Source organism: Manis pentadactyla, chromosome 5, assembly GCF_030020395.1.
Source record: "Manis pentadactyla isolate mManPen7 chromosome 5, mManPen7.hap1, whole genome shotgun sequence".
In the NCBI taxonomy this organism is placed as follows: Eukaryota; Metazoa; Chordata; class Mammalia; order Pholidota; family Manidae; genus Manis; species Manis pentadactyla.
This window is the reverse complement of record NC_080023.1, coordinates 40,776,940-40,795,814: the sequence shown is the minus strand read 5'-3', so window position 1 is coordinate 40,795,814 and position 18,875 is coordinate 40,776,940. Positions and strand designations below refer to the sequence as shown.

The 18,875-nt window shown below is 34.1% G+C and overlaps 1 protein-coding gene across 8 annotated transcripts in view; it reads left to right on the top strand.

Moving 5' to 3' along the window:
* The window catches only part of FRYL (FRY like transcription coactivator), a 295,403-nt gene that overhangs the window by 199,503 nt on the left and 77,025 nt on the right, over positions 1-18,875 (top strand). For all 8 annotated transcript variants that reach the window (XM_057502200.1, XM_057502204.1, XM_036892566.2 and 5 more), the window contains 11 exons: positions 1,598-1,866; positions 4,088-4,280; positions 5,082-5,206; positions 8,514-8,571; positions 9,924-10,015; positions 12,412-12,584; positions 14,130-14,290; positions 14,819-14,929; positions 15,736-15,890; positions 16,200-16,299; positions 17,372-17,540. In XM_057502200.1, the coding sequence (XP_057358183.1) occupies positions 1,598-1,866; positions 4,088-4,280; positions 5,082-5,206; positions 8,514-8,571; positions 9,924-10,015; positions 12,412-12,584; positions 14,130-14,290; positions 14,819-14,929; positions 15,736-15,890; positions 16,200-16,299; positions 17,372-17,540 (1,606 nt within the window). The remainder of the gene's footprint in view (positions 1-1,597; positions 1,867-4,087; positions 4,281-5,081; positions 5,207-8,513; positions 8,572-9,923; positions 10,016-12,411; positions 12,585-14,129; positions 14,291-14,818; positions 14,930-15,735; positions 15,891-16,199; positions 16,300-17,371; positions 17,541-18,875) is intronic.

The window sequence follows — 18,875 nt, the reverse complement described above, 5'->3', positions numbered from 1 at the left end:
CATGGGGTGTAGGGGAAAATGGGTGAAATAGGTGAAGGAGATAAAGAAAAACAAACTTCAAATTACAAAATAAATTAGACACAGGGATGGAAGTGTAGCATAGGGAATATAGCTAATAATATTGTAACATCTATGTGGTGACAGATGGTAACTACACTTACCATGGTGAGCATTATATAATTATTGAATCACCGTGTTCATCTGAAACCAATATGATATTGTATATATATTAACTATATTTCAAAAAATTTTTTAAATAGAAAGTATTTTTGAAAACCGTGAAGTTCTTTAAAAATAAATATTTTTTTAAAGTAGTACTCGCTTAAGCTTAGTCCTTTACCCAGCAGAAATAAAAATACTTTGTCTTGGTAAAATTCCACTCTGTCCAGCCTAGGAAGTTTCTCTTTAATGTTACCATTGACTACTATTTGCTACTTATTGTGGCATATAATATTCTTGACATAGATGTGCTGCTTGCTTAAAAATGCTAGGGTAAAATTTTTTGTTGAAAGTTGAATCAAAATAACTATATTTGTTTGCTTTGCCACCTAAGTTTAAGTGCAATGGAGTAAATATGTAGTATTTCATGCCAGAGTCATAAATAATTTGACTCATTAAAATGAAGAAACAGCACTTTGTCAACAAAGGCATTGTCAGGAAAGCATTTGTAGTGAAAGCTTATGCAAGCTTTCTTAGTTGGGTTTGAAAAAAAGGGTCATAGAACAAGATTTCAAGATTGATTTAAGAGTAACTATCAAACTTCACCACTTGAAACTTTTTTCTTCTGGAATACGTTGGGTAAGGGTCTCTGTGCTTTCTGCATAACACTTGGCTGTTAAAACTTACAAGTTATTTATGATTAAGGGAGATAGAAAAATTTTATAAACAAGAGATGATCATAAATTTGTACAATTTAAAGAATTCTGTTTCCCATTATTAACCATGACTTATGCCAACAAAAGGAGTAAAGGATGTCTCTTGTCTAGTGCCTAAACCCACCCCCTGCTCACAGCAGGGATGTTGTAAATATCTGTTGAATGAATTGAGCCTCTGTTCAGTTTAAGACTGCATTTGTTTTTGTTGTTACTGTTCAAATGATACATAATTTGCTCTGAAGTTAAATTTTTATCTCTTCAGAATAAGAACTTGTAATATCATTGAGCAAATATTAATAATGTGCCTTTGGAGAGGAACCCATTTTCCCATCTGTTTCACTTAAGTTCTGTAGGGCACATCAGCATGAAAGTTAATGGTCTATTTTTGAGTTCTCAGCAGCTTCAGTATGAAAGTTGTATATTCATGTATGAATTACATAAGTAGTGGTTCTTCACCATTTTAATTTATAGATCCTTCTGAGACTAATGAAGGCCACGGAATCTTTCTCCAGAGAAACACATGTACACACATAAACAAAAAAGCTTACATGTGATTTCAGGAATTCAATACTCCCTTAAACCCATCCTGGGCCTCATATTACTCCTGTTTGAGGACCTCTGTTCTAGAACCTAATAGGCCACTTAATAGTTTAAAGTGACTCATATGGCAAAACTTTGAGAGTTATTAAAATATAATTGATTGGGTTTTTTTCTCTACATAGACTACTTTGCTGTATTGTCCTAGCTCAATAGATTTACAAACATTAGCAGAATGGAACTCTTCTCCTATTAGCCACCAGTTTGATGTGATCAGTCCATCACACATATGGATATTTGCACATGTAACCCAAGGCCAAGACCCATGGATTATAAGTCTCTCCAGTTTTTTAAAGCAAGAGAACCTTCCAAAACACTGCTGTACAGCTGTGAGCTATGCCTGGATGTTTGCATACACAAGACTTCAGTTGTTATCCCCACAGGTTGATATAAAGTAAGTGATTTTCCCAGTGTAAATTTAAAAACATAAGACTGTTTTTATAATGTATGTATTTGAAAAATTATACAAATTAGAAATCCCATAAATAATATGCCACAGTGTATTGATTATTAAGGAGGGAGATGAAAGAGGTAAAGAATATAGTCTCATAATCTCTTCATCCTTTTCATGTAATTCAGTCTCACCAAATTGTAATTATCAAGTTACTTAATAATACAGTAGTTGGTACATGGTGTATGTCTGCTGAATCTGTACTGAATAAAAGAATTAATGAGGAAAGAATCTCAAGATAAGGATGGATATAGATACAGTCAAGTTTGTAGATAAAAGGGTGAGAAGTAAAGAGAAACCAGGCTCAGTGACCTTACTTTCCCTGATGATGTTATAAGGAAGTCCATCTGCCGATAGGATTTAGTGATAATGGCATGAATTAGGTTATGGTGTTGAGGGTAATGCTAAGGGTTTGGAGTAACTGGTGATGGGACAGAGTGTTTTCTAAGGTCATTATAAACTGCAGTTAAAGTTATTGTTGCTCCTAAACATAGAAGAGAATTTTTGAACCAGACTCCTGATTTCACTTTATCCAGTGTGCCATTGATCAGATTGCATGAGTCTCTCATGGAACTTGCCCATATAAACCCAAAACCTAGAAATGTGTGATAATCAGTCATTTTCTTTTTCCTCTACACAAACTACTTTGCTATAGGCTTACATTAAAGGCTCTCCAAACCTGGCTCCAGTTTACTTTTTCCCTTACTGTCTGTCATTGCCATCCATGTATTGTTAGGTTTGATCCAAAACACACCTCTTGAAGTTCACAAAATGTGATCTGTAGTTGCCATTCTGTGAGCTTTTGCTAACATGAGCTTAGAATGCCTCTTGTCTTCCCTATCCCCTGCATGTCCTTATCTGGCATATCTCTTAATTCCACTTTATTTTTAAAAGCATCTCTTCATCTCCAACTCAGAGTAATGATTTCTTCTTTTGGATTTGCATATATATTTTTTTGCTAATTATGCTAATAAATGCTAATTATATATGTATATTTTCAGATACTGTGTGCGGATTTTTTTTTTAAGTGAAGATTGATACTTGGCACCTTGTGAAAAACTTATGGCCTCATGTTATTTAGTCACCCCTAATTACCGTATTTTAAATTACAAGCTCCTTTCCTACCACCATTCTGTTTCCCCTTTCTGCTGTTTCCCTTTATCAAACTTAGCATCACCTGACATCTGACACATTCTATTTATTTTTGTATTGTCTACCTCCCCAAACACACAGAGTGGTGGTGATTATTATATAGATTTTTAGTTTTTTGTTTTGCTGCTTTCACAAATGCCATGAACGTTTTCTAACATACTAAGGCACTTTAATGAATTGAATGTATCTATTACTTATCTTAATATTTTATAAATCTACTGAAGGCAAGGATTATCTATTAGTATTTTTCCTGTTTTTGTTTTGCCCTCAGTCCTTAATCCCCACAGAATTTTGATGTTTGGAAAGATTTATGGCATCATTCCATACATATTTTTTTTTTTGGTCTAATCTTTCAACACAGAAATTTGACAGAAGCCTTAACATGTAGATATTCTTTTGCCTCTGCAGTTCCATTTGCAGGAAGTTACCCAGGAAAATAATTAAACTCTTAAAACTAAGCACACATTCAAGTGTACAGTGTCAGGTAAAATAGGGAAAAATTACTACTAGCTGAAATAACATGGAAGATACTTAAAATATATGTTAAGTATAAAAAGTAGGTACAAAACAAAAGAAACAATATTTGTCTTTCATAAAAGACATATATTCCTGTGTTTATATACATGCACACATATGAATTGAAGATGTACAGTAGAATAAAGTGCTTATTTTGGTATGGGATTAAAGGTGATCTTCATTTTGTTTTCATTTTTTTGTCTACCTTGAACATGCAAACTAAGTTATAAGATGTGGCCTGATAAAATACTAACTTTGGACATAGGAATAATAGATTGTGTTGAAATGATCCTGTAATATGTTTTAATTTTCAGTCTTTTATTTTATTCCTGTATATCTTACATCATTCCACAAAGATTTAGTAGTAGTAGTAGTAGTAGTAGTAATAAAAACTTTGTTATCTCCCCTAAATTGATAGAAATTTAGCATTAGTTAAAAATTAACTTTTCAAAACATGGTGTATTATTTGTATCTACCTGTTTTTTCCCCACCTCAGTAGCCCCATCAATGCTAAGAAAGTAAATACTACCACAAGCAGTGACTCCTACATTGGCCTGTGGAGAAACTATCTGCTTCTTTGCTGCAGTGCAGCAACGTCCCCATCTTCCACATCCACGGGTTCTGTGAGGTGTTCTCCTCCTGAGACGCTGGCGTCAACCCCTGATAGCGGCTATAGCATTGATTCCAAAGTAAGTGCTCCACGTCTGCCCCTGAATCTGAATGGCACCATATAATAGTGTTCTAAAATTTATTTTCCAGGACAATAAAGTAACTTGATGGAAAAGTACATTATTTGCACTAATGATCGAAGTAGTTCAAGAAATCCCACTATTATGGATTCCTGGTTGGAGTCAATAATGTATAGAGTTTATCTTTGTGGGGGGAAAAGGGTCATGCTCATTAAATTCATTATAATGAATATTTTTAAAGTAATTTTCATTTCCTCCTTCCCTTATTCTATTTCCTATAGTGCTCACACTTTTCAGTAGCCAAAAGAAATCGTTTAAGTGATGAAATACCTTTTTAGAATTTTTCTAAATTATGTAGTGATACAAATCATACTTGATAGGAATAGTTGTATAGTCTCCATATTATGACACAAAACATTTATAAAGTAATTGAAGAAAATTTAGAAAACGTAAAACCTGGATGTCTAACCAACACTGATGACTCTTAGAAGTAATTTTGTTGAATTCATTTTCATGAATCAAAAACAGAATATCTGTCTGATGGAGGGATCAGACTATTATGTAATGGTAGGTATCTGTAAGAAATTAAGAGACCCACAAAGCCTGATTCTGTTAACAAACTTGGAGTGAGCCATTACACAAATCATTTAACCTTTTTAGATCACACCTCAGGTGAATTTTGAAGCACCATTCATGCTAAAAACATCTATCCATTGTCCTTGACCAAATATTACAGAAATGTTAAATTATATACTTGGATGTATTCTCTTTGGTGGCTATAAATACGTATTTTTTTTCCAGATTATTGGCATCCCGTCCCCTGCATCCTTGTTTAAGCACATAGTTCCAATGATGCGCTCTGAGAGCATGGAAATCACAGAATCCCTTGTTCTAGGTCTTGGCAGGACCAACCCAGGAGCTTTTAGGTAATTATCTTCATATGTTTTCTCTATGCACTAAAAGAGTATGCATTAAATGTGGCCACTTGGACAGAAGGTGAGGTAGAGAACTTATTACCAGGATCATTCATATCTGTCCTGACATTTACCATGTTAGTTAACTAGCCATGTGACATATAACAAGTACTTGATCCATTATTTCTGCATTTTGATTGAGCAAATAAGATTCACCTTATTTTCTTCACAGAATTACTGTGAAAATCAAATATATAATATGTATAAATATGTTCTAAAAATGATAAAAAGATAAAAAGCCATGTAAATCTTTAATACTTTCCAACCTGATTTATTTATACAATGATGCTATTATTTATAGTTTTGGTCTATTGTTTAAAACTATAGTTTCCCCCCTTCTCAGTAAGAGAGTTAGACTTTTTTCATTGATGTGTAACATCAGTTACACATTTTGTTACCTTTGCTTATGTACCTTTCCTTAATATAACATAATATTGTTGTATTTAAACTATAGTGGTCCCCCTTTTCATTAAGAGAATTAGACTTTTTTCACTGATGTGCAACTGACATATAACATTATATTAGTTTCAGGTGTACAACATGATTTGATATTTGTATATATTGGGAAATAATTACCACAATAAGTCTAGTTGATAGCCATGCCTATACATAGTTAAAGAAATTTTTTGTGTGTATAATGAAGACTTTTAAGATTTACTCTCAGATATGCAATACAGTACTACTAACCATAGTCCCCATGGGGTTTATTACATCCCCATGACTTAATTTATTTTATAATTGGAATTTTGTACCCTTGACCTCCTTCACCTATTTGACCACCCACCTCCTGTCTCAGGCAGCCACCAGTCTGTTCTCTGAATCTATGAGCTTCAGTATTTTTCTTTGTTTTAGGTTTGTTTAGACTCCATGTATAAGTGAGACCATACATGCTATTTGTCTTTTTCTCTGACTTATTTCACCAAGTGTAATGCTCTCAAGGTCCATTCATGTAGTCACAGATGGCAAGATGTCATTTTTATTTATGGCTGAGTAGTATTCCATTTTATATATAAGATATATATATATATATGAAATTTTCTTTATTCATTCATCCATCAGTGCTCATTTAGGTTGTTTCCATATCATGCCTATTGTAAACAGTGCTGCAGTGAATGTGGGGTGCATACACAGATCTTTTTGAACTAATGTTTTTGTTTCTTTTGGATAAATACCCAAGAGTGGAAAGGTGGATCATATGGTAGCTCTATTTTTTATTTTTTGAGGCACCTCCATACTGTTTCCCGTAGTGGCTGCACCAATTTTCATTCCCACCAACAGTGTGTAAGAGTTCCCTTTTCTCCACATCCTCTCCAACATTTGTTATTTCTTGTCTTTTGGCCAGTAGCCATTCTGACTGGTGAGAGGTGATACCTCATTATGGTTTTGATTTGCATTTCCCTGATGATTAGTGATGTTGAGCATCTTTTCATGTGCCTGTTTGCCATCTGTCTGTCTTTTGAAAAATGTCTATTCAGATCCTCTACCCATTTTTTAATTAGATTGTGTTTTTTTGCTGTTGAGTTGTATAGGTTCTTTATATATTTTGGATATTACCCCCTTATTGGGTATATGGTTTACAAATATTTTCTCCCATTCAGTAGCTTGCCTTTTCATTTTGTTGATGGTTTCCTTTGCTGTGCAGAAGCACAATTGTTTTTTTTTGCTTTTGTTACCTTTGCTTTTGAAATCAGAGCCAGGACCAATGTCAAGGAGCTTACTGCCTATGTTTTCTTCTAGGAGTTCATGGTTTCAGGTTTTACATTCAAGCCTTTAATCCATTTTGAGTCCATTTTTGTGTATGGGGTAAGATAGTAGTCAGTTTCATTCTTTTGCATGTGGCTGTCCAGTTTTCCCAACATTTATTGAAGAGACTGTCCTTTCCCCATTGTGTATTCTTGGCTCCTTTGTCATAAATTAACTGACCTTATTTGTGTGGGTTTATTTTGGCTCTATATTCTGTTCCATTGATCTATGTATCTGTTTTTATGCCAATATCGAACTATTTTTATTACTATAGCTTTGTAATACAGTTTGAAATCATGGAGCATGATGCCTCCAGCTTTGATCTTCTTTCTTAAGATTGCTTTGGCTGTTCAGAGTCTTTTGTTATTCCGTACAAATTTTATGATTGTTTGTTCTATTTCTGTGAAAAATGCCACTGATATTTTGATAGGGATTACATTAAATCTGTAGATTGCTTTGGGTAGTTTGGCCAATTAACAGCATAAACTTTTTCCAGTCCATGAGCACAGAATATCTTTATATTTGTGCTCTTCAGTTGCTTTCATCAGTGTCTTATAGTTTTACACAGTGATGCTATAATTTTATAATCTTGGTCTATTCATTAAAGCTATAGTTTTTCCCCTCTTGTTCAAGAGAATTAGATTATTACTTAGAAGAAATTTACATACATATTTTATATTATTATTGATATTTTCTGATATTTTTTATATTAATTATCATTAATATCACATTAAGACCACAGAAATGTCACTTCTTAAAAAACAGATTTCCATAAATACAAACAATTCTGAGGCTAAAGCTTTCAACGTCTGCAGTGATTCCTATGGATGATGTGATTGTGAATGCACTTTATTTTCTTCTGCCTTTTATATTCTCCCAATCTTCTATCATGAGTACATTTTCAGTCTAAAATAAAAATAAAAGCAGAGATATTACCATTTTCATGAAGTTCATGTTTTTTGGCCCATTAATTCCATTTGTAAGAATTAATCCTAAGGAAATAATCAGAAATAAAGACAAAGATTAATGTACAGAAATGTTCACTGAGGCAGTATTTATAATAACAATAACAAAAATCAGATAAGATTTAAAAAATCAGTAATAAGATAGGAAAATTATGGTGTCCCAGCCTAAGTAGAATATTATAAATTAATTAATGGCATGTGAAAGTCATTATGCTAGTGTTAAGTAAAGAAAAAAAGAAGATACCACCTTATATATTATAGTTTCTACTATGTAAGATGCATGTGTGCTGCAAAATTATTGGAACAAAAAAAATTTGATTAGTACTACAAATCTGAATAAGTGGCCTATAATTTTTCTGCTTTCCAGATGTTACAATGTGCATGTATTATTTATTTACCAAAACAAAATAATAAAAATTATATTTAAAAAAGTAGGATTGGCATTAACATTTGTCATTGTACATCATTACATTAGTATTTACATATTTGTGCATGTTAGATTATATCTGTTGAGCTACTAGTTAAAAGAATGCATATCATGTTTCTTCTAGGGAACTAATAGAGGAATTGCATCCCATAATTAAAGAAGCACTCGAAAGAAGGCCAGAGGTAAGCTGTGTAGTTTCCTATCATTAAATATTTTTTTGACAAACACTTACTTGTCTTCTATATTATATCAAAAGTTAGAAATTCAGAAGCAAATAAGTAAAAAATTGTCTAATGCAGTTTTCAACATTTTTTTAATACACAGAACTCTTTTCTTCCCTCCGCAGGAGATCTTCTGCAGAAACCCATTATATAAAACAGATGTTAAATTGCTCTAGCTGAAGGGAGGACAGTCAGCATCTAGATCAGGGTTGGCAAACCTTTTCTGTAAATGTCCAGATAGTAAATATTTTCTATCTGGATATAATAATATAAAATATAAAAAATCATAAAAATATAAAATACCTTTGCAGGCCATACTGCTTCTGTTGCAACTACTCAATTTTACTGCATGGACTGTTAAACAAATGGGTGTCACTATAGTCCAGTAAAACTTTATTTCCGCAGTAGTGGGCCAGATTTGGCCTGAGGGCAGTATTTTGCTAACCCCAGGTCTAGATACCAAGTCTACAGATCTGTGTTGAGTTCTGATCAACTTTTAGAAACCATAGGTCTGGTGGGACAGACAGATGTGTAAGCTATACACTCACATAAGGTCATAAATAAGGGGTTATAAGAGCTACAGAGAATAAAGCCTCTAACTCTGCCTGTAGTATAAAAGAAGGCAGGAGAGATGAAACGATGATATTTGAGGTGAATTTTGAAGTATTTCCCCAGTAGAGAATCAACGGAAAGACATTTGAGGCAGAGGAACAGCATTTGCAAACTTTATAAAAGAATTTGCACATTGCAGATTCTTTTGTGTGATTGTGTTATGGGGAAAGTGATTGATTAGGCTGGAAAGCAAGATGGGAAGGATCTCATGGAAGACTCCTGGTTTCAGCTTTATCCAGTAGTGCAGTGATCACCATGTGGCTCTGGTGTCTGAGAGTTACCTGGAGAGCTTGCTTAAATGTTACAGAGTACTAGGCCTATTGGATGACAACCCCTGGAGTGAAGCCCAGAAATTTTCTTTTTAAGCCCCTTAGATGAGTCTGCTTTAGAGCAGGGGCTGTTAACATTGGAGATCCAGTGAAGTATTTAAGCAGGAGAGGGAGATGGTGACAATAGCTGCTGCTCTTTAGAGACTTGAAAGCAGCATGTGCAATTAATAAGCACTGACTTATTAATTTCAAACTATCCACACATACTTCTGATGCTGTAGCCATCAAAGTGCTCGAAATCTTGATCACAAATAATTGTGGCGAGCCCCCAAACCATAAGACATTCACATTATCCTTTCCAAATAGCACCAGCAAGTTTTCTATCACCTTCCCTGAAAGATTTTTAATTAATATCTTTATATCTTGGAATAGAATATGAAACGGCGCAGGCGTCGAGATATTTTAAGAGTACAACTGGTACGAATATTTGAACTGCTGGCAGATGCTGGTGTCATTAGTCACAGGTCAGTATTGGACTTTGGTTTTTAAAACTTTGGAATGATTAGGGAATGTAATATTTTTTCTCTTATGAGGTATATAAAAATAGAAAAGTACCTTTACAGCAATAACGAAGTGTCTGCATCACTGTAAACATCACCTGCCAATCAGATGCATCCAACACATTCACCAGTGGCTAAGAAAGGTACTGAAATCTACCACTAGAACTAGACTGCTTCAGATAAAATTGGGTATAATATTCTTACAATTTTGGTATTTGTTAGGATCTAGTAGTCCAGATAAGTGGACAGTAGCCTTTTACTGTGACTGATTTCACTATTTCTTACCTCATTGTAAAGATCTGTTTCTTCTGCACTTGTAAAAATCATATATTTAAAGGCTAAACATGATAAGGTTTGCAAATTTATTCCAATCAACTGTTAATATATCCTGTTGGGAAAGATTATGAATTCCACAATCATAATTCTGTTTGCACGCTTCACCTACACAAAAAGCATAAACCTGGAGTTAATTGCTTGAGGAAAGGCATCTTGACATCAGCCTGCTGAGGAAAATCACATCAGCTTTGTTGTGAGAAATAACTATTTCTTTAGGTGAGTAATGGTGTTGCCTGACCATTGAAGGAGAAACAAAATGGATCTGACCATTTTCAAAAAATAGGTAACTGAAAGAGATCTTGAGAAAAAAAGTGTTAATAATCAAACAAATGTAGTATTGTTACTTTAGCACTTATCCTGATTAGTTCTTAGTGTACCTAACACCTTTCATATTTAACATCAAATGCTATTGACAAAGTGCTTTCAAAACAGAGCATTAATCAAAGAGGATTTAAACGATTGACTTAGCTTTCTTTTTCAGTAAATGTACAGCAAATGAGAAGGGAAAAAAAGACATCATTTTTTTTCTGCCCTACACAAAAATAAAACAGTGGAAATTAGGATAAACAAATTTAAAATTTGATGGGCTTGATGGAAAAAATTAACCTAATACACATAAGAATCTTTTTTTTCTTTTTTGGTTGCTTTTAATGTAATGTTAGTGAATGAAGAATCTTCAAATGGTCCTATTTTGGGGAACTGCAAGGTGTTGGTCTATTTAAAATTTAACTACAAAAGCTATACTCACTATTGAGTAATGGTTTTGAACTCAATCATATGTTTTGGCTTCAGTTTTATTTTTTTAAGAGAATGAACCTAAGACTTTTGCTATTATGGACGTTTTATTTCCTTGGTTAAAGAAAAAAAAGATGAATTTTGAATGCCAAAAAGGCAGGGATGTTTGTTGTGTTCATCAAATTGACCCTGTATGATTATTTGCTAAATGAATGAATGTTTTATTCTGGGCCAGGTTGCAAATTGGGTTCCCATCCACTAATAAGTCAGGACCCAAAAATTAAAAACATTTGCTTGAGGAATAAAGGAGAAAATTTCTCCCTGAATTCATTCAGTGTATTCTTACTATTGTAGACTGGTATTTTTAGTATACTGTAGTACCATTGTGACTCTGTACTTCTGTTTTGATGGCTTTAGGATTTTTCTAAGAAACTGTTCACAACTATTACAAAAATTACTTTTAATATCATATAAGTTAGAAGTCCTTGTCAAATATAACAAGAAAAAGCTGACCAAAATAAATGTAAATTGTACTAGGTAATTATTTACATAGCACTTAGAGTTTACTAGGACTCATGTAGTGAGAGATTCATATTCTTACTAAAATGCTCTGAAATAGCTACTGGTTAAATGCTTAAAAACTGATGGAGCAAGACTAGAACCCAAGACTTCTGACTCTAACCAAATGACCCCTTCCAGTCAGTGGTTTCCAGGCACAGCCTTTATTATTGTGGAAGTTCTTGAGGCAACTCCATAGATCTAGATAGAAGATTTGAAAACCAGCATCCTCACTTGAATTCTTTTTATATTTTTGTACCCCCAGTAATACCTATCCTAGAATCTTGCTGGGAATAAGTACCTAATGAATATTTGGTCATTTATGCTAAAGCCGTAATGTGAATATTATGGCAACTATGAGAATGTATAGACCTCATCTTTCCTTTTTCTGCCTTTCTAAATTGATCCTCCCTATCCCATGTGCCTCTTTACTACTTTACTTTGACAGAGAGGAAAACATCTGGCATTCAGAATAGTTGATTAAAGGTAGATATGGAATTGAATAATGTAAATTGCATACCAATTCCTTGATTATGACACACCATCTATTTTTATACTTTAGTAAACCAAAATCATATTCATTTAATTTTGTATATTAAGTTCCACACTATCATGACCATGCAAAGTTTAATATATATTATTCTGATTTTGATTGCTAGGAGTTTGTTTTGACTTAAATTATAATTTTAAGTCACATTTTGTATATCGTTTATTTTCCTCAATATTTTCAGTGCAAGTAGTGGCCTTGATAATGAAACACATTTCCTCAACAACACTTTACTGGAGTATGTAGACTTAACTAGACAACTCCTGGAAGCAGAAAATGAAAAAGACTCTGACACACTGAAGGATATACGATGCCATTTTAGTGCCTTAGTGGCGAATATCATCCAGAATGTTCCAGGTATTATATCAGTTTCTTAAACTGTTACTGAATATTACAGAACCGTTGCATTTTTTTCTTCCCCTGAAGGCTTGTAATCTAAGTTGATAAAGCAGCTTGTGGAAAAATGTGTGAACATGGGTGGTAAGTGTTTGTTTTTCGTTTGATTTAGTGTCTGTGATGTGAAATCAGGATGAACCCAGTATAGATTTTCAATGATAATCAAGTTTATTTAAATGCAAAAATTCAAACAAATCAGTAGAATAAGCTCTTTGAACAAACTATTCTAGATGTAGTGAGCAAAGAGCACAATGCTCCAAAGGGTAATTGAGAATAGATTTAACAAAATACTTTTGAATAACTAGAGGGGGTGTGTAGTGGGCCCTTTATGTAAAGTATAACAAGGGTACAGTGTTATTGATTGGTTCCTTTATCACATGTGTGCTAATTATTGAGCACATACTATAAGCTAGGTGCTGGTTTAGGCACCAGAAAGATTGATACATGCAACTAGAATTTAAGGAATCATAAATTCTTTACAAGTATAAGATATAAAAATGTGACTCTAGCCTTTGGTATACAATTAAATACAAATCTTTTTCTTTATGAAAAAAATATTCAAGTTCTTTTGTTACCTTCAAAAGCATATGCAAACATTTGACTTTCAAATTAAGAGCATCATATTTTATATATTTTATAAAAGCAGGGTATTTTATAAAAGGGTCTGGTAAGCCCTTTAAGTACATTAATTTCAAGTGCAGGAGCCCTATTTTGACCTTTAGGGGCAAATGATGCTGTTTAGAGGAAAAGAGCATTTTTTCCCCTCTAAATGTCCTAATCTGAAGCTCCCTAGTGTAAAAATTTAATTCAGTCCATTGTTAAACATTTGTTATGACTTCCAGATTGGTACATTATGCTAGTGTTGAGTTTCTTTAGTAAGGATTGATGCAGAGTACTTGCAGAGTAGAATTTTAAAGTGGAAAGAGTCCTTGGAGATCATCTAAACTAGTAGTTTTCAAATTATGTTGTTTCTCTTTGGGTGCCATCAGCAAGAGGCCACAGGATGAACTGGGACGCCAGGCCTCACACCTTACTCCAGATAGATCAGCTCCCACTTTGTCCATTTTGTACATCAAGATGCCACGTAAGGATCCTTTTATAAAGACAGCTGTGCTTCTGAAAACAAAGTTTAAAAACATCTAGTCTAAAGCCACCACTTACCAAGGAACCAAAACCCAGGTTGTGTCCATGTTAATGTCTTAGCTGAGCTTACAATAGCTAGTGCAAGGAGAAGCAGGGTCCTGACTCCCTGCTCTGCGCCAGCCTCGGGCAGTGCTGTGCCTGCTCTGCTGAGTCTCACATGATGCTGCTACGCTACGTGGGACATAGGCTGCAACTGTTTCTAGGACTTTTATATATGTAAATAATCTTTGTCACTATGGAGGTTTGGGGTAGGTTAAAATGAAAACTTTTGCTTTCTTTTTTATGGTTTTACATATTCAATAACAAGTTGACATGCATGTTAAGGTAAAAAGAAATGGAAATAATTTTTTTTTTAATTTACAGTACACCAGAGAAGAAGTATTTTTCCTCAACAGAGCCTTCGTCACAGTCTCTTTATGCTGTTCAGTCACTGGGCAGGTCCTTTTAGCATCATGTTTACGCCCTTGGACAGATACAGTGACAGAAATATGCAAATTAATAGACATCAGTACTGTGCACTAAAGGTATTTACTTAGAAGTCTGATTTCTTTTTTGTTGTTGTTAAGAGTGTAGTTAAATTTCATCTCATAGTGCTTAGTATTACAAAAAGGACAGGGGCTTCTTCTGTGTACCTGAAAATATTAGAATATACTTTCCCTTGCCATATTCAGACATTTATACCATAAGCTCATTTAAATACATGAAATACAGAGCAAAAAGTTAGAGTCTAAATGCCATTTTCTCAAAGGACTAAGGACTACCTCAAAAAAATACCTGTTTTTCTCCTACGTCAATACTTTCTCTTAGTCTTTCTATTTTTCTTCTCTTCCAGTTCAAATTCCATGTCTACTTTGGTATCATGTTTACTTACTTATCATAATAAATTACTTGGTTACAAAAATTACTACTATGCTTTCCTTTGTAAAGAAAAAAAATTGAAGATAACTCTGGTTATTTAAGCATGGGTAAAAATATCCTGCCTCGTCTCATTAAGCAACCAACATTTAACCTCTTAAATGTTTTAAATGTAATTCTAATATTATTGTTTGAAGGCTATGTCTGCTGTACTGTGTTGTGGCCCTGTTGCAGATAATGTAGGACTGTCATCAGATGGCTATTTGTACAAATGGTTGGATAACATTTTGGACTCTCTGGACAAAAAGGTAATTATGACAGTTCCCTTAAAATTTCATAATAAATTGCACTGCATTATTTGGAGATACTGTGCAGCCCACTGAAAAGAAGTCTTTTTTTAATAAGATAGGATAGAGTTTTATGCCAAAAACATACTATGTAAAATTAAGTAGGATTCCATAATTCTAAGAAATTTCTAATCTTATTGTTCATTTGATTAATTCAGATTTCCCTTTTATATTATAGGATTAATATAGCAATGTATATACAGGTTCCACAATAGAATTCTAAGTCTATAAATAAAATACTAACATAGAACACCCTGAGCTCCATGGAAGGAATGTTATTTGCCCTGTTTGATTTCAGGTTTTGACCACTCTCCAGTTAATCATCCCTTCTTGCCCTCCTAACTCTCAGTAAGACATACAAACCGCAGTTTAAATCAGGATTTATATTTCTCCTCCTCAGAATACTTTTTTTTAATTGGGTCATCAAAAAACAAGAATAACACTTGGTAAAAATAACTACAGAGGTTAATAACTAACTCTTCTGAATGCACTTCATCACTGTTGATATTCGTCAACTGCTTTCAGGGCTCTTCTGGGGGACAGAATCATACTATTAAGAGTCTTGAGTATAAAGCAGGAGCCCAAGTAAATTTCCCTGTCATTTTTTTCTGGCTAAATAAAATGAGGAGTTGAACAAAAGGAGACTGGATTTTGTGGTTAAATATAACAAATGATGCATTATATTATTTTAATAAAATGGAGAGAAGTAGACAGTTAAATAACATGTAAGTTTCTCTGTCCTGAACCATTTGGTGACCTTTACATAGGTTCATCAGTTGGGCTGTGAAGCAGTTACATTACTGCTGGAGCTGAACCCGGATCAGAGCAACCTGATGTACTGGGCTGTGGACCGATGCTACACTGGTTCCAAGAGAGTGGCAGCTGGCTGCTTTAAAGCCATAGCTAATGTTTTCCAGAACAGGTACTCAAGCTACTGTCTTTCATGGGGGATTTTGTAGCATTTTTATCTTTAAGAACATGTTTCCTTTTGAATTTCACAAACACTAAGAAACATATAGTATTTTCTTTTCTTAAGCTCTAATAAAATTCTGTCAAAATAACGACAATAATCATCATCTATACATTATTGAACATTCTGCCTTAAAAGCTCCAGTCACCTAATGGACTTAGAAGCTGCATCCCTACAGCCTTGTCTTTCATATATCATATTTATTAACTGGTGTGAAAGCCTTTAAGCATTGTTTACCTAACCTATAAACTTTGTCCCTAGGGATTATCAGTGTGACACAGTGATGCTTCTAAATCTAATACTGTTTAAAGCAGCTGATTCTTCTCGAAGTATCTATGAAGTTGCTATGCAACTTTTACAGGTTTGTAAACAAATATTAATTAAAATATTTTTTACTCAGGATTTAATGAAGCACCACAACTTATTCTTGCCCTAAAAGTATAATATACTAACACTTAGCTTTATTTTTGATAGTGAGGTATAGTATAAATTCCTATCATTAGAAATAGAAGACAAAGATAATATGGGTTATTTAAGTCTGTAAGCAATACAAACTATTCAGGAGTGTATTGCAGAGGTATATGTATACTACCCCCCCCACACACACACACCTGTGTGCATGTGCAAGTACTTACAAAAATCGAGTAGTTAGGGCCTGTGTGTGCATGTAACTATTTTTGTTCAGATAAGAATAACATGAGTCTCAAAAAAAATGTTTTTTTGAGAACCAAGTGAAAAGTAATTAGCTTTTTTTATGATAACCTTGTATAACTTCTCTGTATTAGACTGAGAAAAGTAACGTAGAAGGTTAATTTACCAGACTTGGATATGTCATTATACAATATTCATCTAATTATAATAGGATGACGTATTTACTCTTAATGAAGGGTTAAAAATGGGATGCGAATAGGTGCTGATTTTTCCAAAGGGCTTGAATTGACACTAATGCTGGTGTAAACCATCTTAGGAATTATACTCTAATGTCTTTGTAATTAAGAAGAAAGTCAATAGTGTAGTTCTTTACATAGTGTCATGACAAAAGAATTTTTATCTTACATTCTCTACTTAATATGTGATTAACCAAGATGTTTGAAGATTTTTTTCACTTACACATTTCATATAGCCATATTTTTTTGACCAGAAAAGTTGTAAATCTTCAAGTAATTGTATATTAAGTTGTCAGTTATTTTCAGACTATTCTACTAAACCAGACCACTGGCATTACACACAAGGAATGTAAAGCCTTATAAGCAGTTACAGATCCTTTGCAAACATTTCTTAGAATTAGAAATTAACATCTGAAATACTTAACTATATATATATATATATTGTTTTAAACTGAAATATTGTTTAGGAGATTTCATTTTTTAAATTAGAGTTGAAATTAAGAGGACCCATAAAAATCTTAAATTGATGAAATCACATTCCTGTAGATCCTGGAACCGAAGATGTTTCGCTATGCTCACAAATTGGAGGTTCAGAGAACAGATGGAGTCCTCAGCCAGCTGTCTCCTCTGCCACATTTATATTCTGTTTCCTATTATCAATTGTCTGAGGAATTAGCAAGGGCATATCCTGAGCTAACTCTCGCCATATTCTCAGGTACGATCATTGAACTGGTTAAGAGTGTTTCTTTAGCAACCATTTCTAAAAAACTACTTTTAGGAAATTGTAAAGAATCAAAGTTGATTCAAAGTAAATCAAAGTAAAACGTGTTTTTATATAAGAGATTTTTCTTTTTTTAATAAGAACTCTTAATACTGATCTATCAAGGTGTTTAGATATCTTATTAATGAAGTCTTCACAGGGCCCCTCCCTGTTCTTCCCACCCCACCAAAAAAAAAAAGGTAGGATGGGGCTCCACCTGTAATCCAAAAATATTTCTTTAGCAGATGTGGAAGTTCCTGAATCTTCTAACATGTGTTTTATCTTGTGTTTTGGTCTGGCTTTAATAATAAAAATGGCAGGAGTAAAGGTACATATTTCTTTCTGTAAGTCAAACCTCTAATTATAGGAAAAGGTCCTATACTGCCCTAAACAAAACTATCGCTAGGATCCCACGCTGATTTCTGGTCCAGTTTCCTTTTCTTGGGTCCAACAAACATCTTACCAAGATTTCTAGAACATCAGGGCTACGTGTCAGGCAAGATGTCATACCTATCTGGATCTCCCAGACTAGGCTTTAGGAGAAATCTGGGGTCTATTGACTTTAACCTACTGTCCAATGAACACATTGTTGCAAATACCCCCATAGTGTTTTATCCTTTAACTGAAAAGTTTTATTTATAACACAAAAGACACTCAGCTAGTTTTTCTGCTTTTCACCAGCAATGTCTTATTCTAGTCTGCAGGCTGGCCAGTTACCAAAATAGGCACCCAGCAGGTTATAGGGTTCTGCTGTAGGATCTTTATTTTCATATGGGCCCAAGGCATAGTAGCCTTAGTCTTCTTTGGGTGTCTTTCCACTGTACCCATACCAGCAGTAGAAATAGTTTGTTTCCTATCCCTAATTGGCCTGAGTTGGAAAAAAACAGCTTAAATTATTCCCACCATTTAGTCCTTAAAGCAGTTCACCTGTTTGGTTTGCACTGCTAGATGGTGGCAATCATGCCCCTTCCTCTGCACAACTCCCACAGCCCTGATGTCTCTTTCATGCTGGACGGGGATGGTCATCCACATAAAGTAGTGGCCACCATGAACACTGGTCCCACTGCTGCTGGGCTTCTAGAGGCTCCTGCACAGATTGCAGAGGAGTCCATGACTCAGAGGTTATGGAACTGGTCAGGAGAGTAGCTGGTGCACGTGTAGACAGTGTCCACAGCTCAGTCTCCTTGTCATTTTCCTTCAGACACTCTTGTCATCTAATTATGACTCCTTTGCTTAAAATAGTTTATTCTAAACCAAACACATCCTATAACCCTATATAGTGCAGCTTTC